This window comes from Carassius auratus, chromosome 50 (assembly GCF_003368295.1).
Source record: "Carassius auratus strain Wakin chromosome 50, ASM336829v1, whole genome shotgun sequence".
NCBI lineage: Eukaryota > Metazoa > Chordata > Actinopteri > Cypriniformes > Cyprinidae > Carassius > Carassius auratus.
In genome coordinates this window covers 18356652-18382964 of record NC_039292.1, presented here as the reverse complement: position 1 = coordinate 18382964, position 26313 = coordinate 18356652, and the positions used below count along the sequence as shown (strand labels likewise).

General features: G+C 40.8%; 1 protein-coding gene and 1 gene segment (V, D, J or C); both read right to left on the bottom strand.

Annotated features, from left to right (window-relative positions):
• Positions 1–964: 964 nt before the first annotated feature.
• Positions 965–1693, bottom strand: LOC113066477 (immunoglobulin kappa variable 1-8-like). The segment is given in 2 exon segments: positions 965–1556; positions 1642–1693. Coding segments are annotated over 2 exon segments (393 nt in total).
• Positions 1694–9340: 7647 nt separating this feature from the next.
• On the bottom strand, positions 9341–26313 carry LOC113067227 (sterile alpha motif domain-containing protein 3-like). Of its 4 annotated transcripts, none has more exons than XM_026239548.1 (7): positions 26267–26313; positions 26049–26149; positions 25827–25942; positions 11491–12542; positions 11130–11285; positions 10519–10611; positions 9341–10298 (listed from the first exon to the last, which is right to left on the bottom strand). In XM_026239548.1, the coding sequence occupies exons 4-7, from the start codon at positions 12532–12534 to the stop codon at positions 10020–10022; spliced, it is 1572 nt and encodes a 523-aa protein (XP_026095333.1). In that variant the 5' UTR covers positions 12535–12542; positions 25827–25942; positions 26049–26149; positions 26267–26313; the 3' UTR covers positions 9341–10019. The 4 variants fall into 4 exon arrangements, with proteins under 4 accessions (XP_026095333.1, XP_026095332.1, XP_026095335.1 ...); XM_026239547.1 differs by having other exon boundaries at positions 25848–25942; XM_026239550.1 differs by lacking the exon at positions 11130–11285 and having other exon boundaries at positions 25848–25942.

Genomic DNA, 26313 nt, shown 5'->3' with positions numbered 1-26313 from the left:
TGCTCTAGACAGCTCGTCGGCTGTACGGTTGAGCAGGCCCGGAATGTGAATGGCACGAAGTGACCTCAGAACCTTGCGAATACAAAGGAGGAGGTGGTGGGCGAGTTGTGACATGCGACGGGAGCGCAGACCACCTTGTCGGTTGATGTACGCCATGTTATCTGTTCGGACCAGCACATGTTTGCCTAGTAAGTGACCTTTGAGACGGTTCAATGCAAGGTGCACTGCTAACAATGACCTGGTGAGCTCATCATGCACTTCCGGGAAGAGAGGCACTGGGGTGGGGTGCTGAGAACCAGCGCGTGCCACCCCGAGATACTAATCATCCAGCCTCGATGGCTCGGGACGCGGTGGAGGATTCCACTCGAGCCCTACCATCTCGCGGGCTGGGAAAGCGTAGCTGCCATTTCGGGATCCGACTCAGACTTCGCCACCATCCCTGAAGGCAGCAGCACAGCCGAATCTTCATCCGACAGCTCTCCCTCTGATGCTGAGATCAACATCCGGTCGGGGGGAGGACTACTGGATACCACTGGTACGCTCCTTGAAGACGTGGCGTCGAGAGTGACCGACTGAAAGGGAACAGCCTGTACCTATAAACATAGAGAATGCTGCAACAACATATGTTGCATGCAAAAAATTTGAATAATTAATCAACTCCATGGCAGATTCAAAGCTTCAAAGGATGTTCCAATTCAGCCCTTTGCAAAGATTCCACCAGCAGTGGATCCTCATGCAGTGTAATCAATGACGTGCTTTCAAGTAAACAAGATTGAGGGAAGATAGTGAGTGGAGGCCATAACAAAATGAAGTGGAACACAATGTTCCAGATAAAAAAAATAAAAAAACATAATGTCTGGGTGCAGTCCCCAATTCATTTTGAAGGTATACATCTTTAAAATATATTAATATATTAAAATATATTATATAAAAATATATTATATAAGGTGTTGTGTTTCTATTTATAGGTAATATTTGTATAGTTACAACTTTTTGCTATACTGCTGCACCTGATTTTTGCTGATTTTAGAGTGAGAAAAACTATGAACCGAAAATAAGCTGTTATTAGTTATTTTGTTATTAGTGTTTAGTTTTTTTTCTTTTAATCTGCTCATCGTTGTGTTTATGAGCAGCTGCAGTATCTCTCAGCTGTATCAGTGCAGTCACTGTGACTCTGACTGATGGAGGTTTTTGTAAGACTCTTTATCACTGTGTGAACACTCCTTTACTGTTGATCCAGTGGTAACTCTGACAGTAATAATGTCCTGTATCTTCAGTCTGGACTCCATTGATGGTCAGAGAGAAATCAGTTCCATGATCGGCTCCATTTCCACTGAATCTAGATGGGGTTCCAGTATGAAGGGTTTTGATGCTGTGAACTAAAAGTTTAGGAGCTTCTCCAGGTTTCTGTAAGTACCAGGAGACACAAGACTTACAATCTCCATCTGACTGGCGTCCAATGGAGCTGCTGGTTTTACAGGTCAGAGTGACCGTTTGTCCATTCTGAACATGTTTCTCTGTTGGAGTCTGAATTACAGTCAGCTGTCCTGCAGAACCTAAATTACAATTAAAAGACACCTTTTTCAGTAATGTTGATATTTTAACTGCAAATAATCTATGCATTAAATAACTTGGTCTTACCTTCACAATACATTCCTAAAATCAAGAAGAAGATGAATGTCATTGTAGTAATTGTGTGTGCTATTATGATAAACAGTGTTAAACTTGCAGCATTATAAACATGCTCAGAGCGCTGAAGCATGAGCTGACAATGCAAAGTGACTTTCACTATTTAAATCTTCTAACACTATTTAAATCTCCCACGAACACATTTCAAAAACAATTACCAATATGACATGAACATTTAAACTCCTATGTACCATAATGAACTATTGTCTAGACAAAACACCTGTCTTAACCTTGGACAAATTTACAGTTAGATTTTCTGACAAATAAACAGTACATGTCATTCATCAATATTTGTTAGGGAGTTTATATTTATGCTTTGGCTATTAATACTATGCACCACTGTCTGGTTAGGCCAAACACAATTATAAAAGACACAAGGTTGACAGTAGGTAATGGGTTCTGAGAGTAAAGACAGTGGATAAAGCTTTTGATTAGACCGGAGTTCAAATCCACCTTTCAGCTCAGAGAAGCGTTTACTTTGCATAAAAAAAAATAAAAGTGAACATATTTACTACAGGCTGATATGGTCTGAAGTAGATATAGGGGTGATATGATATTTTATATATGATATGATATATGATTTTGATACAATATGACATGTTATGATATGATATTAAGATTTAGGTCATTATGAATATTACTGATCAGCCTTAAAGGGTTAGTTCGCCCAAAAATGAAAATTATGTCATTAATAACTCACCCTTATGCTGTTCCAAACATGTAAGACCTCCTTTTATCTTCGGAACACAGTTTAAGATATTTTAGATTTAGTCTGAGAGCTCTCAGTCCCTCCATTGAAGCTGTGTGTACGGTATACTGTCCATGTCCAGAAAGGTAAGAAAAACATCATCAAAGTAGTCCATGTGACATCAGAGGGTCAGTTAGAATTTTTTGAAGCATCGAAAATACATTTTGGTCCAAAAATAGCAAAAACGACGACTTTATTCAGCATTGTCTTCTCTTCCGTGTCTGTGTGAGAGATAGTTCAAATCAAAGCAGGATATCCGGTTCGCGAACTAATCATTCAGTTCACCAAATCGAACTGAATCATTTCAAACGATTTGCGTCTCTAATACGCATTAATCCACAAATGACTTAAGCTGTTCACTTTTTTTAATGTGGCTGACACTCCCTCTGGGTTCAAACAAACCAATATCCCGGAGCAATGCATGCACTCAAACAGTACACTGACTGAACTGCTGTGATGAACACCGAGCCGAGCCAGATAATGAACAATAGACTGACTCGTTCACGAGTGAAGAACCGGTTGCATCGGTGTTCGGATCACCAGTAGTTCAAATCAGACAGTTCGATTCAATAAACTGTTTGAAGAAAACGGTTCACCGGTTCTTTTGCGCTCGACGTAATGGCGTCATTTGCAATGATTGCCCTTGATTCAAGCCTTCGGTTTACCCGCACCCATAACACTAGTTACTAGTTACTAGTAAAGTTAACAGCTTAATTCATTTGTGGATTAGTGCGCATTAGAGACGCGAACCATTTAAAATGATTCAGTTTGATTTGGTGAACTGAATGATTCGTTCGCGAACCAGATATCCAGACTGCTTTGATTTGAACGATCTCTCACACAGACACGGAAGAGAAGACAATGCTGAATAAAGTCGTCGTTTTTGCTATTTTTGGACCAAAATGTATTTTTGATGCTTCAAAAAATTCTAACTGACCCTCTGATGTCACATGGACTACTTTGATGATGTTTTTCTTACCTTTCTGGACATGGACAGTATACCGTACACACAGCTTCAATGGAGGGACTGAGAGCTCTCAGACTAAATCTAAAATATCTTAAACTGTGTTCCGAAGATAAAAGGAGGTCTTACATGTTTGGAACAGCATAAGGGTGAGTTATTAATGACATAATTTTCATTTTTGGGTGAACTAACCCTTTAAGGGGTTCTTATGATAATGTAATTCATGTACCTTTTCAATAGACCCTGTTGACTTTTGAAGAAACTTTTATTTGGTTCAACAGCTTTGTCAGAGACTGATGTAACAAATGGAATTACAGTTCTGTAAAGCACTCATGATCAGATATAAAGAATAATAAAAAATATTTTTTTTCTTGCACCTAAGATGAAAAAGAAAATGTCTCTGCCTTGTGTTACACATGCTGTCTCTATGTTCTTTCCATGAGAACATATTAGCTTTCATTACTTTTAGACACCATGTTGTAACGATGGGGTGAAAGGAGTGGCAGGAAGCAAGTGCAAGTTAATACAGTTTAATGAGAACAATGATATAAGACAACAATAAGAGACACAGATGACGCTGAAGGGAATACACAGTCCAGGATGGTGCAGGTGAGTGAAGGATCCGGATGGTGGACATGAGTTGGCAGCAGGAGAGGGTGACACAGGAACTGCGGGGAAGTAAGCAGAAAGGTAAGTGATGTTGATTGTTGGTGATGTGCAAAGAGTGGACGGGGTTCCGGGGAGACACTATGCTAACGCGTAACACACAGACTTCACCCACATGGTGCAAAACCCTGAGATCATGGTTTACCAACCGTGACAGTATCCCCCCCACCCCCCCCCCGCTCTAGGAATGCCTCCTGGAGCTCCCAGAAGGGCCTACCTGCTGATTGTAATCATCAATAAGGGAGTGATCCAGTATGTCCCTAGCAGGTACCCAACTCCTCTCCTTCGGACTGTAACCTTCCCAGTCCACCAAGTACTGGAATCCTCGTCCCCTCCGTCTCGAGTCCAGAATCCGATTTACAGAATAAGTTGGCTCCCCATCTGTGAGACACAGCGGTGGGGGAGAATTTCTATTAGAAACAGAGCAGAGCGGAGCGGAATGTTGTAGAAAGCCACACTTTTTGACCCATGACGTATACGGGAGGCTTCGACCGGATGCGATCGGCCTTGGCCCTAGTGCGCTCCCTCATCTGGAGCAGTCTCGCGGGCTCTGGTCCAGGTGCGGTGACACCTCTGGACAAACACGTGAGTGGAGTGGAACGCGACTTGAGACTCCAGACTAGGAAAAACCGGTGGCTGGTAACATAAGCTACACTGAAATGGAGAGAGGCTCGTGGCTGACCCTGGTAATGAGTTGTGAGCGTACTCCACTATAGAGAGTTGTTGGCTACAGGAAGGATTCTTGGAGACTAAACATCGCAGCATTCTCTCTAAATCTTGGTTGGCTCTATCAGACTGCCTGTTACTCTGGGGATGTTTACCCGAAGACAGACAAACCATCGCTCCTAACAATTTGCAAAACTCTTTCCAAAATCTGGATATAAACTGGGATCCCCTGTCAGGAACCACATCTACCGGGAGGCCATGTAACCAAAAGACATGATCAATGACAGTGACCGCTGTCAACTTGGCTGTAGGTAATTTGGGCAAGGAAATGAAATGTGCCGCCTTCGAGAACCGGTCCACTATGGTCTAAATGACCGTCATGCCATTAGAGGGCGGTAACAAAATCTAGAGCGATATGTGACCAGGGTCTCAAAGGGACAGACAGCGGTTGAAGAAGCCAATCCGGAGGTTGGTTAGATGACTTATCACTCGCGCAAACTGAGCAAGCCAAAACAAAACAAAAGTGGCCACCAGAATCGTTGCTTAACTAAAACCTTGGTTCGGCTTATCCCTATATGACAAGCAACATTAGAGCAGTGACCCCACTGAATAACCTCGGACCGTAACTCTTCCAGCACAAATAAACGATTAGGTGGGATCAAATGGGATCAAATTTGATCAGATGGATCAAAAAGAAGTGACAAAGAATCGGGTTTAACATTTTTGGAACCCGGGCAGTACGACAGACCAAAATCAAAGCGGCCGAAAAAAGTGCCCACCGAGCCTGTCTGGAATTGAGTCTTTTGGCAGTTCTAATGTACTCTAAATTCTTATGATCGGTCCGAACAATGAAAGGTACCCCTGACCCTTCCAATCAGTGATGCCACTCCTCTAAAGCTAATTTGACAGCCAACAATTCTCTGTTACCAATGTCATAATTGCATTCAGCAGGAGATAAACGATGTGAGAAAAACGTGCAGGGATGCATCTTATCGTCCGAGACAGCATGTTGGGAAAGAACTGCACCTACTCCCACCTCTGATGCGTCAACCTCCACCACAAACTGCCATGTGGGATCAGGGGCTACTAGGATGGGAGCTTAAACGAAGCGACTCTTGAGGTTGGTAAATGGAGTTTTACTGCACTAACGGAGTACTGGCTGAAATTACAAATGAAATGTCAATAAAAATTGGCGAACCCCAGAAACTGCTGTAGGGCCTTACGGGAATCTGGACTTGGCCAATCTATCACAGCCTTAACTTTGTAAGAATCCATACGTATTCCCTCGGACGAGACTATATTCCCAAGGAAGGGAACAGATTGTGCATGGAATACTCATTTCTCTGCCTTGACAAAAAGACCATTCTCTAGTAATCTGTGGAGCACTCGTCTGACGTGTTGCACATATTCTTGGAGAGATGAAGAAAAAATCAGTATGTCATCCAGGTAAACATAAACTGATCTACCATGTCTCCCAACACGTCATTGACGAGTGCTTGGAAAACCCCTGGCGAGTTGGAGAGCCCGAACGGCATCACCAAATATTCAAAGTGCCCTCTAGGGGGGGGGTCAAAGGCGGTTTTCCATTCATCCCCCTTCCTGATGCGGACCAAATGATAAGCATTACGTAAATCCAATTTTGGATTCGGAGGAATTCGGAGGAAGAGAAGCAGCACGGGACTTACTGAACATCTCCTTCAGGTCCAAGTACTCTGCGGGCATGTTTGATAACACCATGGTCTCCTCCTGAAAGACAGAAACAGGCACAACAGGACACGCAGAAACCAGACAAGACTCATGACAACTTTCACTCCACAAAGTGACTGTGTTGGAACCCCAATCCACTCGTGGATTATGTTTGACCAACCAGGGGTGACCTAAAACAATGGGAGCGACAGGGGAGTCCATGAGGAAAAAGGATATGGTTTCGGTGTGGTTTCCAGAGGTGTGCAGAGTTATAGGTTCCATGTTGTGAGTGACGTGGGGCAGTTCCTGTCCATTGAGTGCGGTGACATGGATAGGACGAGACACGGGAAGGACAGGAAGGTTCAGGTGACGTGCAAGGACAGTGTCAATTAAATTACCTATGGCTCCAGAGTCCAGAAGGGCGTGACAGTGGTGAGTATGGTTCTCCAACCGCACTTTCAACGGAAGGAGAGTCGAAGATATAGTTGAGGACTTACCGGCGGTGATCCCACCCGATAGTACCCTCAAACTTACTACCGGGGCTGGCTCTTTTACCGGGCATGAATGGAGGGAATGACCCGAGCCACCGCAATACAAACACAGTCCCTGGGACCTCCGCCTCTTTCTCTCCTTCTGGGAAAGCCGAGCTCTACCCACCTGCATGGGTTCATGATCATAAACGGGACCGAAAATGTTCTCTTGATTCGAGTGGCCCGTTCCGGAGAGATGTGAAGGCGTGATGGGCTGGTTTGTTTATCAAGGTGATTAATCCGGGCGTCCACACGGAGCGCCAGGTCGATGAGGCCGTTGAGTGTTGGGGGCAACTTGAGGAGGTAGATCTCCTTATGAACACAGTCATCCAGTCCATGCAGGAATCGATCCCACTGGGCCTCCTTGTTCCACTGGCCTCCCTGCCGGCCGCGGCTCAAATGAACACTCTTTTCATTTCTTCGGAGAGGGCGTTGAATGAGGTGCAGCACGGATGTCGATTCTCCCACACCGCCATCCCCCATAAGGCCAGAGAGTAGAGTAAGCGCAAATGCAACCTTGGACTCTTCTGTCGCAAAGGTGCGGGGCTGTAATGCAAAATACTTGGAACATTTGTTAAGGAAAGTCTTGCAAAAGTTAGGCTCACCGGAGTAACTCTCTGGCGCCGAAAGTCGAGGCTCTGGCCGGAAGCGGTTCTGGGAGATCTCCCAGGGATGGGCGGCGTAGGTGGTGCGGTGGGCGCAGCGGGAGAGCTGAGCTGATGGATCGGCTGGGTGAGCTCGGACACCTGTGTCACCAGCGCTTGGATCGCGTGTCTGATGTTCACAATGCTCTCCTTCTGCTGTTCCATGCGGTTGATGCTGTGGTGGATGAATTCTGAGAGTGAAGTGGTGCTCGCTGCTTCCATGTTGGTGAGAGCGTTCTGTAACGATGGGGTGAAAGGAGTGGCAGGAAGCAAGTGTGAGTTAATACAGTTTAATGAGAACCATGATATAAGACGACAATAAGAGACACAGATGACACTGAAGGGAATACACAGTCCAGGATGGTGCAGGTGAGTGAAGGATCCGGATGGCGGAGATGAGTTGGCAGCAGGAGAGGGTGTTAGGGGAATTTACAGTTAAAAGGACCAGGACCAGGTGTTTTGAAGACCAGGAGTCATAAATGAGTTCAATTAACCCCTTTACGTGCAAACATTGCCGACGGCCCCAGTTTATTATTGTTTCACTTTCACAGCACGTTAAACATCACTGTCTTACTTGATCTGGACAAACTGTGCATCAATTGAAAGTTTAAAGACTCTAGCTTCGATATTTGATCAATATTGTGATAAAACATTGTTGCAGTGACAGATATGTAGTGATTTATGTCAGGAGTGCAAAATAATAAATCCGTATTATGCCACATTTTGAATAGAAATTCACCACTCACTCATATTCAGTAACGTCAGCAGCGGTTTATTTGTGTTCACATAGACTCAATGAACAGCGTCAATAAGGATTTATAGACCAAAGATGCATATCTGGGGAGATATGTGGATATATTTACTGATGTTTACTTCATATTTCTTCAGACAGAATCGTCATTTCTATTCATTTTCCATGGATTTACACGATCTGATAATAAACAGGCTCTCCCAGCGATATGTGTGTGTTTGCTGTGCCGTCAGCTCATGCTGTGTGTCACTCATACTCCGATTGGGCCTTCCCACACTCTAAAAAATAAAACATTGGGTCAACAAAAAAAAATATGTTAACGTTTTCCACTAGAATTTTTATGTTAAGACTACTGGCAGAATTACATTAATTCAAAGCGATGTTTTGAGTATGGTGAATTAACCTTTTAGGCCACAATAAAAACGCATTTTTAAGTAACATGAACTTAATAATTTTCAACATGAATGCTAGTAATTAAGTTGATCCAACATAATGTTTTAAGTTAGGTGAAGAAGTTTTTAGGCCACAATAAAACACATTTTTAAGTAACGTGAACGCTAGTAATTAAGTTGATCCAACATAATGTTTTAAGTTATGTGAAGAAGTTTTTTGGCCACAATAAAACACATTTCTAAGTAACATGAGCTTAATAATTAAGTTGAGCCCTGTCCTATAATAAAGACATTTTCCTGTGTTTTCCAGGAGGCAATTTTTTAAATATAGACAGACACCATTTTTTTTCCCCCAAATGATATTCAAGCTTACCATGTGCTGTTTCTGCTCTTCTGTCATGACCGTGAGAAAAATTATTTAGCCAACCTTTAGGAATCCCCCAGAAATTAGGTGTAGCTACAGAGCCTTGCTGTCTTTAAGAAGCAAGAAGCAGTTCAAATCAAATGATTACAACACAATCTGAGGAAGGTAAGGATGGTTTGTGTGTTTGTTTGTTTGAGGGTGCCTGATGGAAAACAGCAAGAATATGACAAACACATTCCGAAAGGTTGATAGATTTATTTAGAGGCATGAGGGGGGTATCAAAACGTAGCAACCGGACAGCAGCTAAGGGTGCTCAAAAAGAACAGAAATTCAGACAGTAATATTCATATTAATTCGAACCATTTTTTAACATTAACAGTAGCACTAAATCCTTGAAAGTGCAAACAGCAGCATTTGTAGGCTGCATTCTCCTAAGACACAAAACATGTACCCAGAAGCTTTATGAGGAGAAACGGTGTTATAAAATTAAGTAAAACCCTGTGCATGAATCACCATCCTTTGACTTGTACACATGAAAATGATCAAAAAAAAAATTACAGGTGGCTGTACATTCAAGGCACTAATTTCAACATCAAATGAGCAAAGCTTCTTTCAATTAACTTTGGCAGCACTTACATCATCATCTCTTCTCTCATCAATATCAGACTGCTCAAACTCCTGACTAACTCCAGGAGAAATATCCAACAAAAGAAGGCACTGTATATAAAGTTCAAAATACACTAACACCCTCAGAGAACAGAGGTCATCCTTTTCTATACTGATAACTTTTACTGATTTGGACTTCACTCAGTAGGTATTCATACTATGACAGAAACAAAAGAACACGTGTGTTTGCATGTGTGTGTGTGCGTGTGTGTGATGTGAGCTTCTCCCTCATGCAAGGTCAATCAAGTCCGCTCTAGAAAATACCATACTTGAGATTCATTACTTTAGAGCTGGCTTTTTGTCCATCGAGCTCAAGGCAGAGCTTCTGGAATGCCTCAAAGGTAAATTTCAACTGCTTGGGATAGCTAAGGTTAAGAGCATAGATTACCCCCATCAGCAAAGCACAGGATCTGGCGACATCAATCCCCTGCAGGATCTTGGTTCCCTCTACTACGATGGTTGCACGCCCATCACCGATGATGGCAATCTTCATCACTTGCATCGCAAGGTCTGCGTCGAGCTCCTCCACATCCTTGCAGAAGAAATTAAAAGATGTTAGGATGTATAAAATACATGGCTCAAGCTCTTCAGGGTGACGTGCATAAGGGAATGCAGGGTGACCAAGTACTTTAAAGCCTAGCCCACAGGAGGCTGGTGCACGGGATTGAAACGGCCATATCTTCACATGGGAAGGCTACAGAGAAATGCAGTTAAAAAAAAGTAAAAATTAAAAAGTATACTCAATTACTTACACGATACTGTTTGAAAAGGTCCTCCTCCTTCTCTCCAAGATAGACTATGAGGCAGCGAATGGCAATTTCTCTCCGCCTTTCAACTGTGTTGTCCTGATTCATGGAAAAAAGAGATAAGGTGTTCAACAAAAATCAGATGCAAGTGTAACCCAAATCATGACAATTTTAAAAAAAAAATGTGTTAGTTAGGGACCGAGCTGAAAGGTAAGAGGGAGAGGACTCCAGCCCTTGCCTGGAGGCAAGGACCCTATTGTTACTGTATCGTTTCTTATTGTTTCTTTTTTTATTATACAATTTTTTGGGCTTTTCAAAATATATACATTATTTATGCATACTTTTAGCTACAGACTCCATTCAAACGTCAAAATGTAGCCACAAGTCTCGTCTATAGATGTTTCTAATTTGGTTGGGCTATGTTTTATACATTTTGATCTGCGCACCCACATGTGCACCCTATTCCTCTCCCAGTCAATCCTGAATCTGCCAGCAATTGTGCAAATATGCAATTGACCTTGTTCATAGCAGCCATTTTGACAATTGACATGAAACAGTGTGGCAGAAACATATATGTAAAAAAAAAGGTCTATTCATAATAAAGTTAGTCATTATACCTCAAGAAGCATGTCCTTAATGTGCCTTATCTTCAGGCCTGCAGCTCCTCCTTTTGATTGAGTCAAGGCCATCAATTTTGGGGTGCATTGGTCAAGCTTGGCCAGAAAGGTTGATTCAAGGCTAACTGTTGTTATCCTCTTGAATTCTTCACTTATCTACAGGGCACACCAGTATGAAGGACCAAACATGACATAAGTATAAATAAATAAGAGTATAAATATAAGTAAATTTTGGAAATGAAAAAGGCTATTTCTATATTTTTACATTTATTTATTTTATTTCAAATTGTGAACATGTAGCCACATTGTATCAACCCACAGTAAAAAAAATAATGGTTTAATAAACATTTTATAATCTCACCTGTGCTTCAGTAAAAAGTGCAGGCCAGCGCTTCATGCAGTCACTGATGGCAGGGACCTCTTTCACTATTTCCTCCCGACGAAGGCTGAACGTCTTGGCCATTTTCTGAGCTACCACCTTTGAGTTGTCCCTTTTCATCATTTCACTTAGGAGCTCCACTCTCTCTTTTTCCAAACTTGCAGTAGATTCACCTTGAGCATGAGGGGGTAGGTAGTTCACCTCAGCCTTCTTTGGTTTTTTCAGATTCTTTGCCGGATACTGGTCATATGTTTGTTTTCTCTTGAGTGAGTTCACCTTAACTTCAGGGCAGCCAAGACCTCGAAATTTGCTTCTGAAATTGTTCATCTTATATTTCAGGCGCTGCGCCCATCCATAGGACCCATTAAAGGAACCTGGTTCTTTGAGGCAGGGATGCTTTTGAGTGAGGGCCTCTGCAACCTCACCGATCTGCAGACTAGATGGATAAGCAGTGTACTCATAAATAGCCTCCGCTAGTTTTCCAAGGATGTCTGGGAGTAGTGGAATTAAATCTTTTGTAGTGAGAAGAGTCCCATATTTTTTGAAGCGCTCATTGGCTGACTGAATTTGGATCTCTGTGAGGCCAGAAAAGCTGGGAATTGAAAACTGAGCAGGCCAGCGCTTGGAACGGTGGCCTGGACTATCTTCAGATGAGAGAATCAGTGTGTCATCGGTTGACACAGATGCGGTGTCATCAACATAGTGCTCCTCACAAGGCTGATCAGTCATGTTGGTCACATCAGTGTTGGTCACATCAGTTAAGTTTAAAGTTATTGCAGGCTCCTGGTCCTGGAGAAACACAACCTTGATTGTGTCCTTATCCTTGAGGTCAGTTGTAGAATAAAGGGAGAAAAACTCATCAAAATCAACATCTTTATAGTGAAGACTGAAGTCTCTGGCAATGTAAAATGTGTCACGAATGACTGAGTGAAGGTCATCCACTGTCTCAGGGATTCCAGATGGTAGTACAACTTTACGGACATCATGATCTGCAAGGATCACTCGGAGTTGAGCCGGTTTTGACATTATGCATCCTGTACACAGAATGTTTTACATGTTTCATTAATTTTTTGTCACAGGTAAATGGTGAATAATGTTAAGAGCATATTACATTTGACCTCTAGGTATGGAAATCAGGAACACATTTACTGTATATGCCAAGTCTGAACAAAGTAGGAAGACTGTGATATGCAAATTTGTATCATTTCATCTGAAAATCTCCAAAAAGTATGGGCACCATCTATGGAACATAAATGCTGCGCTTCAGAGTCATAATGTTTGTTCCACCACAGAAGTAAGATATTAAGGGGAACATGTCTGATAGCTCAGCTGGCTCTATGACTTTCACAGGACCATTTTTCTCAAGCACATAGCTCCTCAAATGCTCAACTGACCAAGCAGTCAGACCTTTCACAATGAATCCAATGCTGCCCTTCACAACCACAATTTGGATCAACTCCCCAAAATCTGGCAGACCACCAGTGGAACCATAAGCCAAGATCATTCCACTGGTGTACTTGGTGCTCCTGTAACACACACTTTTGGCTATCTGGACAAATGTCTCACCAGGAAACTTATCCTGCAGTGCTTCTTGAATATCCTCTCTCAGCACACTAACATCCACTGTAGACAGTGTTGTAGCCTGTAGTAGAGGTCTGACAGCTCTGGAATCATGTTGGTTATAAGCAAGCAACAACTGATGCTTCATGGCAAGTGACAGCAGAATATTTCTAAAGCTACGAGTATGTCTGACAACACGCTTAAAAAAGCTGTGCTTTGCCTCAAACCGCATTGTCCAGAGTGACACCAGAGGACCATGAGCCCTGATCAGTTCTGGATAATGTTCCAGGAAATGGTGTTTTGGGATGAGGTGTTGCTCTGGGAAAACCATGAGAAACCTGTGTTTATGCTCAGATATCTTACTATCCAGGAAGCAAATGGTCTTCTCTGTGTAGACTTGGCTAACAACAAGCTCAACAATGTCTCTGAGCACAAGAAGCACTTCCCATGCTGGGTCACCTTCAGGGATTTTCGATCCAACCATGAGTGGTGTGGAAGATTTTAAGTAGTAAGGTTTTAATTAATCAAGTAGATAATCAATGTGAATCTAAACATTTTTTGCTTTAAGTTATTATTCTATTAAAATCTAATAAAAAGTTGCCTACGCCCTGGAATGTACCAAACTGATAAGAAACACAGGGTCAGATATACATTGAGGGCCTGCGTAAAGCAAGCAGAAGGCCTCTCCTCTAGGGATGTATGAAATGTGTAGACTAAAGATAAAATTGTTGACTATGTGGAACCGCCCCATATCATGTATAAAAAGAAAAACCAAATAGCATACGAGAGATCTTCTTGCCAGGAGCTCTCGGCTTTGTTTTGCGCAAAATAAAGTCTTTTCTTCTGAGAGAAAAATCCCTGACTGAGTTCGATTCTTTGGAGAACCGGCAAAATACACAACATATTTGGCACCCCAGATGGGACTGGACAAGAGTGGCAGAGTGGACAACCGCTTTTGAGCTGACCGATGATCAACACAACCGGGTGGCCACCATAAAACAAGGTAAGCATTTTTGCTTATAAAATTCGTTTGTGTTGGTTGAGGTCAGTTCTGAGTGGTAAGGACACTTAAAATCTACTCTTCCAAATTTAGAAAAAATAGGATATCCAAATTGAAAAAGGGGTTTTACTCCAGAAGAAATAACTGCATGCACATATTTGGTTTATTAATAGGAAAGCCTTGTAAGGTAACCTAGATTTAAAACAAAAATGGTGTAGGCAAAAAGACATTGTATAATCTGTGTTTATTGGATAGCTGTACCAAGTAGGACAGTGATAAACGGATAAGCAGATTAAGGAATCGCGAGGAAAAGTCCCACGGATACCGCTTTGAGAAAATATAGGTGAAATTCTCGAAGGACAGAAATAGGTGGGCCCTTAAGGAGCTCTAGGAAGAGCTGTGTTTTGTTGTGTGGATGTATTTGTGTCCGGACAAATGAATTTGTGAATGGTGATGAATGTATGAACAAATAAATTCCGTATTGGGTGGGTAAGGGTTGAGCACCGTTCCAGGACCTTCACTTAAGTGTGAACTGGCAGAATTGGACTCAACCCATATCCACTTGAGAGGGATGAATGTATGATGAGCCTTGATAATAAAAGGACAATTAATGACTGATTATCCCTTAGATAAAGGGAAAAAGTATGCAAGCATAAGCACTCTGGCTCAATAAAGAGTGTAGCAAGTGTGAATGGGCTTAGGAAAATAGTATCAATAAAGTTTGAACCGAGATCTATAATAGAGTTTTACATTTTGGATGTCCGTGTGAAAGGGGAGAAAATTTTCTGAGCCCAGTACAGTGGGAGTGAGAGCAAGGGAGGAAGTTTCCACATTAAAGTTTTAATACACGGGTGGACAAAAAAGGAAAGAGAAGTAAAAATAAAAATAAAAGAATTATTGTTTGAAATAGTTATCTAAAAAGTGATAATAAAATAGAGTAAATAAAATAGACAGTTAAATAATAATAAAAATTAAAAAAGTGTAAACGCATGAGACAATAAGAAACTAAATTCAAAAAGGTATGACACAAAATAAAGAATAAAATGGAGGGGGAAATGGTTAAAAATAGTTAAATTCAGTGAGAGGAAAAGAAGAGATTGTAACCAAGTTACTATACAAAACTAAAAAGTTGATTTTTGGTGGTAATAAAATAGATAAAGATATGGCAGCCACCCCAGTGGAAATCATTGGATTAAAAAATCCACTGTGTAAAGAGCAAATAAACAAAATCTCAAAGAAATGGCAGAAGAGAACAAAAAATATGACGACAAAATGGCCAAAGGAAGGGACATTTGATGTGGCATTGTGTGAGGAAATGGAAACTCTGATAAAAAAACTATAAAATTAAAAGCATCAATATGAAAAAAGAAAAAAGAGAAACAAAAAGGGAAAAAGAGAAAGAAGTACTTGCGCTGTTTAAAAAAGAAGGTGAGGATATGTTGAAGAGTATAAAACAGGCTAGGAAAGTCCTGAAGGAGGCAGAGAAAGATAACATGAGAAAAGAAAAGATATATGCAGAGCCCCCTCCTTATCTGCCTTTAGCAGGAGAATTCCCAATACTCAAGGGAACCATGGAGGTAACAGGAGAACTAGAGTTAGAAGGGCAGTTAGACATGGATGAGGAAGATAAGCCAGCTGTAAAAACACAGAGGCAACCCAGAAAGGAAAGTGCAGAAAGTTTGCAACTTGACTGTTACAGACAAGCACGTACAGCATTAGAAAAAATGAAAGCAAGTCAGGAGGATAAAACCTGGTTTGAGGAAGGATTAGAAAGAAAGAGAAGGAAAGATAGAGATATTGTAGCACAAGCACAAGCTTTGGAAGAAGAAATGGAAGAGAAAATTAGAGAATCAGGAAAAAAGATCAGAGAGGTAAATAGATTGGAAAGAGGAAAGAGTAAGTTGTTCTATGGTAGTGAGGATGAGAATCAGGCAGAGGAGTTATTTGAGAACGGTAAATGGGAACAGGGCAGAGATAAAGGGACACTTAGACCACTGGCCGCACAGCTCCCAATTTTAATCAAGGGTGAGCAAGGACAGTATGTCCCCTGGGCTTCACAGGACCTCGAGGGGCTTGTCACTCGCCTTCCTGATATTCATGAGGGTGCAGGGAAATTCATTAAAGTGTTTGAAGAGGAAACAATGGGAAAGCTATTGGCAGTGGGAGATGTTAAAGCTCTGCTGGCTAAAATTATTGGAGGGACAAAGATGGATGAAATTCTTCTTACAACGACTCTAAACAGAGCAGTGAACTCTCACAATATGGATGGGATTGTTTTTGATGCATTCCGCCCAGCAGTATGGCAGGCATTGCGTGCGGAGTATCCAATCAGACTGAATCCTAAATCACTGAAGGGAGAAGGAATTGGAGATTCAGAGAATCCAACCACTTATGTACAAAATCAACTGAAAAGGTGGAAACAAGAGACTGAGGGGGATCCCGAGGGAGACCCATTAATGTCAACATTGTTTAGACAAGCTGTGATTGATGCTATGCCGCCAGCGGTAAAAAGCAAGCTGGAGGATGTGGTCGGTTTAACTTCTAAAACACACAAAGAGTTTTGTGACCATGTGTCTCATGCAGTGGAACAGCAAAGAAAAAATGAACTAAAACTTAAAAGTCAAGAGAAAGAGTTACAACGTAAACTAACTCAATTACAGCTTGAAGAACTCACAAAGAAAAATAAGAAAAATATTCAAGCTTCAGTAACAAATGCAACAGCAGAACAAATGACTCTAATGCCTCCAGCAATTGCTCCACAACCTACAATTCAGTCAAGCCCATTTACAGCAGTCCCTCCAAATGAACACTTGAACTCTGTGCCCATAATAAATGTTTATACTCAACAGCCAGGACAAATGGGATGGAGAAAAAACCCCATACAGCAAAGAGGTAGAGGCAGAGGCAGAAACAGGCCTCCCCCATTGTGCTGGGGCTGTGGACAGCCCGGACACATCAAAGCTGACTGTCCAACTCAACAATGGCCACAGCAACCTCAGGGTAGAAGGGAGATGAGCTGGCAACAGCCTACTCGGAGTCCAGTGCAGGGCCCAGTAAACCCTTGGGGAGGTCCCAATCCAGGCTATTAGGGGTGCCCAGAGAATCCTAAAGGGGAGAGTCAGCTTCCAATTTTATCAACAAAAGCTGATCAAGAGCCTATTATGCAGATTAAAATAGAGGGAGAACCATTTCCATTTTTGGTAGATACGGGGGCAAATTTAACGTGCATTAATTTGAAATATGCTTCACATCTCCCCTTGTCGGGAAAATTTGCAAAGACAATAGGATTCTCGGGAAAAATGCAATTGATTCCAATAACAGCTCCAGTGTGTCTACAAACAAAAGATCACAAAGTGAAAGTATAACACAAAGTATAACAATGCCCATTCTGGTATCAAATCAAACTCCTATTAATTTGTTAGGAAGAGATGCATTATGTAAATTAGGACTACAAATTTGGTGTTCTTCAGAAGGGATATATATTGATTCAATAGGAACAGAAAAACAAATGATGGTTGCAGAGCCAAAAGCATATGTTTTTTGGATAGGACAGATAGAACAAGATGTGAGACAGACAATCAATAAATGGGGAAAATTTATTGAAGCACAGATACCTGAAGCACAGCTATCAAAGTCTGAATTTCATTGCACAATGATGTATGACCAAGAAAGGGATGAAGATATAGAACAAAAATGGCAAAAAGAAACAAAAGGACAGCAGATTGAGATAGTCTCCCAGTACATCATCATAGGGAAGGAGGGAGCAGCTTTAAACATACCAGAAAGTGAATTCGTCAAAAAATGGTTCAATGTAAATAACTCTGTCCCGCATATTGCAGTATATGTAGGAAGAAATTGGGAAGCAAAAGATTTAGGACCAATGATGAAAAGGGCAGAACAAAGCAAATGGGAATCAACAGAAAACCCATTGATTTTTCATTCAGCTGACAAAAATTACATCAAAATTCTGTGTGCAACCAGTTTGCTGGGAATTCCACAGGAAGTAGTTATCAGCCATAAGAAAGTAACACAGATGACTACAGCATCTGATTTAATAAACACAAATGAGACTGAATTATTTAAGGAAATGGAGTGTCAGGTACCAACTGAACTATGGTCTCAACATGACACAGATATTGGATTAATAAAATCAGCAAATCCAGTAAAAGTTAAACTTAAGCCAAATGCACGTCTGCCTAGAAAAGCACAATATCCTTTACGAGCAGATGCGGAAGCAGGAATAAAGGACACGATTGAAGGCTTAGTGAAGGCAGGGGTATTGATAGAAACTACTAGTTACTGTAACACTCCAATTATGCCTGTAATCAAATCAGACAAAACCAGATGGAGACTTGTTCATGATTTACGAACAATAAATGAAATAACGGAAGATATGCCAGCTGAGGTACCAAATCCGCACACTTTACTGACAAATGTCCCTCCTGATGCCAAATACTTTACTGTAATTGATCTTTGCTCTGCATACTTCAGTGTACCGCTTGCAGAAGAGAGTAAATATTTATTTGCATTTACACATGCAAATAAGCAATATACATATTCTAGACTTCCTCAGGGATATAAACATTCACCACATATATTCAACAAGATTCTGAAGGCTGATTTAGAAGACCTTGTAATAGACGGTACACTATTACAATACATGGATGATTTAATTATCTGTTCTACCTCACTAGAACAATGTCACAAAGACTCAATTAAGGTGTTGACAAAATTAGCAGAAGGAGGACACAAGGTGTCTAAAAACAAATTGCAGTATTGCCAGCCTCAAGTGGAATACTTGGGAAGATTAATTGCATTTGGTACACGAGCTATAGCTCCAGCTCAGTTAGAAGGTATAAGTAAAACACCTTTACCTCAAACAGTAGGACAAATGATGACTTTTCTAGGAATGACGGGCTTTAGTGCCGATTGAATAGAAGACTATGCAGTAAAGACAGGGCCTTTGAGAGAAATGATGAAACAAGCAGGATTACAACATTTAAGAAATCCATTAAAATGGAACACAGATGCCTTACTAGCATTTGAATCAATAAAAAAAGAATTACAACAGGCCCCTGCCCTGGGAATGGCAGAATATGATAAAATGTTTCATCTATATGTGGCAAATAGAGTTGACGGTTATGCATCAGCTGTATTAATGCAAGAGACCTGTAGTGGGAGGAAAAAACAGCCTATAGCATACTACAGCACAAAGTTAGACAATGTAGCCCAGGGATACCCACCATGTTACCAACAGGGTTTAGCTGCAGTGTATTATGCCTATGAAAAAGCATCCACAATAACTATGGGTTATCCAGTAACAATATATACCCATCACAAAGTTGTGGAATTAATAGAACAAGGGAAATTTGTTCTAACACAAGCTCGAATTCTAGCATATTCCTCCTTACTCACATACCCAGATGTTACCATTAAAAGATGCCATACAGTTAATCCAGCTGAATTAATTCCTTTGGCTTTCGAAGGAGAACCTCATGAGTGTGTGAATGAGTCCTTGGCATTTACTAGATTACGACCAGATCTAGAATCAACACCTATTACTGAAGCAGAAGTAACTTACTTTGTAGATGGTTCTAGCTTTAGGGATCACGAAGGAAATCATACAGGATATTCAGTAGTGAAGAAGAACAAAAAAGAATTTGAATCTGTAATATCACAACATTGTGTACAGCCTTGCTCTGCTCAATTAGCAGAATTAAAAGCTCTCACAACTGCATGTCAGTTAGCAAAAGGACAAACTGCTAACATTTTTACAGATTCAGCGTATGCTCATGGTGTATGTCATCTAATCGGAGCAGTGTGGAAACAAAGAGGTTTCAAAAAAAGTGATGGGACTCCCATCACACATAGTGAACAAATAGGGCAATTGATTTCTGCTATGATGCTACCAAAACGACTAGCAATAATCAAATGTCAAGCACACAAGAAGGGAAATGACTATGTCATCAAAGGAAATAATGCAGCAGATTTAGAAGCTAAAAAAGCTTCAGGGTGTCAAGTAGCAGTATTAGCACCTGTTGTACTTATCGAACCTCATCCTCAATTGGATGACATTATTCGAATACAACAACAAGCAGGCCCCTATGAACAATCAATGTGGCAACAAAGGGGAGCTAAAAAAGACTCACAGGAAATCTGGCGTACACATGAAGGACACATTGTTGCACCTACTTCACTGTTGAATATTCTTATTACAGATGCACATGGTTTTGACCATTGTGCAAGGGGAGAAGTAGTAAGAAAAATTAAACAGCAAGGATATTGGTCTCCTTATTTATATGCAATGGTGGATGAATTTTTGTCCACATGTGAAGTATGTGCTAAATACAATGTAAGAAAAGGCATGGTGACACCAATAGGCCATATTCCAACACCTGAAGGCCCCTTTAAACATCTTGTATGTGATTATGTGGATATGATAAAGCGTGTACAAGGCAAAAGATACATGCTTGTTATCATAGACAGGTTTAGCAGATGGGTGGAAGCGGTACCATCCGCGGATCTAGGAGCAGGAACTGTAATTAAATTTCTAACAAGAGAGGTAATTCCTAGATTTGGAATTCCATCAGAAATAAGTTCAGATAATGGGTCAGCATTCATACAAAAAACTGTGAAACAAGTGTTGCAACAATTAAGAATAAAACAGAGATTAGGATGCGTTTATAGACCTCAGTCACAAGGGATAGTGGAGAGGGTTAATGGAGTTATCAAGGCCAAAATAAACAAAATATGTGAAAGTACTAAACTTAATTGGATTGATGCATTACCGCTCGCACTAATGAGCTATCGCATGCAAACTAACAGGAACACGCACTTAACACCGCATGAAATGCTTACGGGTCGACCCATGCCTGTGCCATATTGTAGAGGTCCCTATAAAGGACCGCCTCTAGAACAATTACAAATGGAACTTCGCTCTTAAATGAAGAAACTAACTGCCATACATAAAGCTATCTATTTACAGGAAAAAAGAAAAGAGCCCAGTGAGGGATCAGAGACTGCCTGTCCAGTTGTTCCAGGGGACCAAGTTTATCTGAGGGTATTCCGGAGAAAGTGGAATGAGCCCAGGAGAGAAGGACCCTACACAGTGGTGAGAGCTACTCCAACAGCAGTCCAAGTGGAGGGAAGCACAACCTGGTATCATCTAAACCACTGTACTAGAGTTCCCACAGGAAAGGCAGAAAGAAAGGAAAACAGACAACCAGACAATGCAGGAGAGAGCAATGAGGAAGAATCAGAGACACAGGATGAAGTGCAAACTGACGAGAGCTCTTTCCTCCTGTCAGACAAACTGGAGAGGACAGAGAATAAATCTGACAACCTGTCTGAAGACCATCCTATGCCTAATGAATCTCATAATGCAGACTCTAACTCAACCGATAGAAAGCAACCTGACTTCCCTTCAATTGACTTTACAACCTTTGAACAAAAGTGACAATGTGATCAACTCAACAGAACCAATGCTAATCAAAAATCGTAGAGACATTGATTATGATGTTCAAGGTGATGAAGACGTTAATCAAATTGATGCATTATGGGATACAGCCCAAAATAATGAATGGTATAAATGGGCAGCCTTTACAGCTAAAGAAACAGGAAAAGAAAATTGCTTGCTGTGCTCCAAATCTCCGTTAAACAAAGTAATAGCCATACCAAATCCATATAACTACCGAAAATGTGCCCAATTTGGGAGAAACTTTTGTCATTTAACAGATTTTACCAGGCCATATTGTATTGCTGAATGCCTTGGATTTTTAGGAAATCCTAAATTAACAGATTATTTCTTCAGACCACTCTGGGGATCCTGGTGTCAGTATTCAGATATCGGTCAAAGTATAAAAATTGAAAAACAAAAAGTAGAGATTCCAAAATGGTATAGCATAGATTATAAACAAGAATATGAGTGTTTCCATAAACCAAAAGGAACCCAAGATGTGGGTAAATTCAAAGGAAGATGTGCTATTATTTGGTATATAGATAAGAAAAATTCTTGGAAATCAGGAGTGCCTTCTAGAGCTCCAGAACTTTTAGCATTCGGAACAACTAAAGGAAGTAAGATATCACCTGAAAAATGTGAAAATCAAACTATAGCCTTACCTCCAATAGAAATTTATGTGGATCAATCATTAGTAATAGCAGATTTCTTTTGGATCTGTGGAGGTGAAATATTATTGCCTTCTTTACCAGTTGGATGGAAAGGTATATGTGTAAGAGTACGATTACTTCAAGAAGTTAGCATGGCACAATGGGGAACAGAACAGAGCACAAACAAGGAAGACAATAGAATTAAAAGAGGATACGAGCCAGACCCCGAAGTATATTTAGACTCAATTGGACAGCCAAGAGGAATTCCTAATAAATTCAAGGCAAGAAATGAAATAAAAGGAGGTTTTGAGTCAATCCTGGTTTGGATCACACCAAACAAAAATACAGAGTGGATTAATTATATCTATTATAATCAACAAAGATTCATTAATTATACTGATGAGGCCTTAACCTTATTAGGTGACCAAGTGCATGCAACAAGTAAAATGACATGGCAAAATAGACAGGCTCTTAATTGGCTCTTGGCAGACAAGGGAGGAGTTTGTGTTATGTTTGGAGATCAATGTTGTACATTCATCCCAAATAACACCGCCCCTGGAGGAGCTTTCAGTGAAGTTATGACAAAAATTAAAAAATTAAGAAATGAAATTACAACAAATGCCGGAAGAGACCAACACATTTGGGATTGGTTTGATGTGAAATTTGGAGCATGGGGAGCATGGTTTGTTAAACTAGGAATGTTTTTAGGAGTTGCCATATTAATAGGAGGATTATTATTTTGCTGTGTATTACCTTTATTAAGATCATTAATCATCAATGCTACTGTTAAGCAAATGGGAGTGATAAAAGTCCCAAATAATCAACAAAGGATCATTGAAAAGAGTCTGGAGGAATATTATAAAGGATGGCTAAACAAACTGAACTTGAATGAGCAAACTTTTGACGATAGTTCTATTGACTCTGAGGATGCTGAAGATGTCTAAGGGTGAACCATAACTTGGATATAAGTGCCAGTTGAACTTTGGCCCAGGGAGGCTCTCTATGATACATAAGGTATCTGAGCGGAAGATCAATTTGTATAATCTTGTGAGATTCAATTATTGATGTAATGTATTTTATGTCGTTTATACATAACTGTGATAACCACAGGCAAGTGCTGAACCAATTGCACGCTCACGCTTTTAACATTGTGTACTATTAAAGAAGGAAATAGGGAGACTGGATCTTTTACTCGCTCCTAATCAAAAAAAGGAGAGAGATGTTTGGTCCAGTAATCCTTCAGAGTGGAATTTCATAATCTAGTCACTGGTGATAAGACAATGTGACTTATTTAGTCACTAGGTAGTGTAACTAATATGACTGGATTATGAAGTAGCACTCTGGATAAGAATAATCAAATGTGAGACTTATTAAGTCTCAAAGGGGAGAATGTGTGGAAGATTTTAAGTAGTAAGGTTTTAATTAATCAAGTAGATAATCAATGTGAATCTAGCCATTTTTTGCTTTAAGTTATTATTCTATTAAAATCTAATAAAAAGTTGCCTACGCCCTGGAATGTACCAAACTGATAAGAAACACAAGGTCAGATATACATTGAGGGCCTGCGTAAAGCAAGCAGAAGGCCTCTCCTCTAGGGATGTATGAAATGTGTAGACTAAAGATAAAATTGTTGACTATGTGGAACCGCCCCATATCATGTATAAAAAGAAAAACCAAATAGCATACGAGAGATCTTCTTGCCAGGAGCTCTCGGCTTTGTTTTGCGCAAAATAAAGTCTTTTCTTCTGAGAGAAAAATCCCTGACTGAGTTCGATTCTTTGGAGAACCGGCAAAATACACAACAGTGGCAGGAGTCGCAGCAAAGTCCAGTTCTCGTGGGCATTGCCGCCCACACTTTTCCGTGTGGCAAAGTTCACAGAGACAGGCTGTGGTGCATCGGTTTTGTCTGACCATTTATAGGGGAACTCTTTGATGCATTTGTTCAGCTCTTCAAGAGTGAAGTATTTATTCTGAATGAACACTCTGAGGCACAGTGCTATTTCTAGGGGCACTATACCTTCAAAGAGATCATGCAACACATCCGGCGGATAACCAGACAAAACATTAAAATATTTCACACTGTCTGTTCACGCCATACAAATGCACCAAACTATCATTCTCCTGTACAGCCTGAATATGCAGTGCGTGTCGATCTTTCGTTCTGGGTGGGAATGCCCCTGTTCTCACTTCTCCATCTTGAAACTGTGACTTTTCACCTAGACAAAATCTGCACACGTATGAACTGGAAAAGCTCTCAACAAATCCCCCTAAAGAATGGGCACCTAGATTGTCTGCGACCACACTAAACACTGTGCCTTTGACTCTTCTGCCCAATGCTGGAACATACAGTCCTTCCTCCTCTAAGTACACAAGATCTTTGAGCAGTGGCTCCAACACAGCACTGTAACCAAATCTCTTCACATCCTCAGCCTTGCACAGGATTGCTAAGAAAATTGAGTTTAGTTCAGATCTGAGCAATGAGGGGACATCAGCTAACACCCAATACACAGCTGTGATTTTGTGTTTTTTCCTGGATGTACCAAGAGGATTGCATATCTCAAAGTCATCCACGTAGAGATTGAGAGCAATGGTACAGTCACTTCCTGAGAACAGCTCATTGGTTTTGTAAAAGGTGCCGTCATGAAATGACTTGTACACAGTTCTCTGAGTTTCTGCCTCACTCAAGATCAGGTCCTGTATATCTTTATTGCTAAAAACCTGAAGCAATGACTTTAGAATGGGGACATACTGGAAGCTGCTCTCTCTACTAAGAACATACTCAATCGGTTCAACGACAGAAAAGTGTTCGTTAAAATACTTTCTTCTTTTAAAGGCAGAGGACAGAGGACCACCATCATGGAGGGCAGAATTAATAGGGTTAGCACCACAAATGTCGTTCACTATTTCAGATACAATGACTTCATCAATTTCACAGTTGTGCCTCTTCAGGCAAGACTGTAAAATGTCTTTCATGATGGGAGCAGAGGCTGAATGAGAAATAAAATGCAACTCCTCTACAAGCTCATCAATGCATTGGTTGGGTACATGAAAGGAACTCTCTAATTTCAACATTAAATGAGCCAAGCTTCTTTCAATCAACTTTGGCAGTACTCTTACATCATCATCTCTAATCTCATCAATATCAGACTGCTCACCCTCCTGATTAACTCCATCACTGCACTGATCTGCTTGTGAAGGGGTTTCATACCTCTTTATCACCTCGTCTTTGAACTCATCTAATGAGTGGGGAGTATGCTTGCGATTTCAATGCGAAGCAAAGGTTCCATAGATATTAGTTTTGAAATTGCAATTTTTGAAAACACAGGTGACAGTTTCTTGCTTTTTCAAATGTTGACGAAGGTGTTCAAAATACTCTTTTTCGGTGGAGAATGTGCCTACATTACAGAACTGGCAACAGAAACTGAGTATTTCAGAGGTTCTCACTCTTGTTGAGTGAGTTGAGTGTTTGCTTGATATATGTGTTTTCAGGCTACCCCATGATTTAAATAAACAAAAACAATCCAGATAAGGACATAGCAGAGGTTGCCCACCGCGGATATGACGTAACCTATAATGTTTCAACAACTCGTCTTTAGTAGGGGTCGCATATTTACAGATTTTACAAGGCCACTGCATATTTCATGTTTCTCACTCCATGCTTCTTCACACTGACCACGTCTAAACTTGAACCCCTTGGTCCACGAAACCAGGAGAAGATGAAGGCAAGTTTTTTGTCCTTGCAAGGCACACGGCAAAGTGACTGAAGACCTAAGTATTAAGTAAAATAATTCGAGGAGGTGTGTGTGTGAACACAACTGATTTATTTGCTGTGGATCTGAATTACAAAAGTTAAGTGTTAATGTTTCTGTCTCACCCCGTACTTCTTCACAATTTTCTTTAGGAGGCTGATCACGTCTCAACTTGAAATCCTTGATCCACAACACCAGGGTACTGGATCAAGGCAGAAAGCCACACCTACACACACACACAACAGTATTTTCAATTTCACTTGTGAGTCTTCAATACAGTAACTAAATAGGTTTCACTGGTGTCATCGTCACTAACTGTAAATGGACTCTGACCGCTACTCACCTCAGGGGAAGGAGAAGGTGATGTCTAGTTTGTCCTGAGAGGCTGAC

What these genes read in the sequence shown, in the direction of transcription:
- LOC113067227 (XM_026239548.1), bottom strand. Translation starts at nt 12,534, where the DNA reads ATGTCAAAACCGGCTCAACTCCGAGTGATCCTTGCAGATCATGATGTC. An exon ending in CACTTTTTACTGAAGCACAG is followed by an intron (nt 11,286 to 11,490) that starts GTGAGATTATAA and finishes TGTGCCCTGTAG; the next exon opens with ATAAGTGAAGAATTCAAGAG. An exon ending in TTAAGGACATGCTTCTTGAG is followed by an intron (nt 10,612 to 11,129) that starts GTATAATGACTA and finishes TCCATGAATCAG; the next exon opens with GACAACACAGTTGAAAGGCG.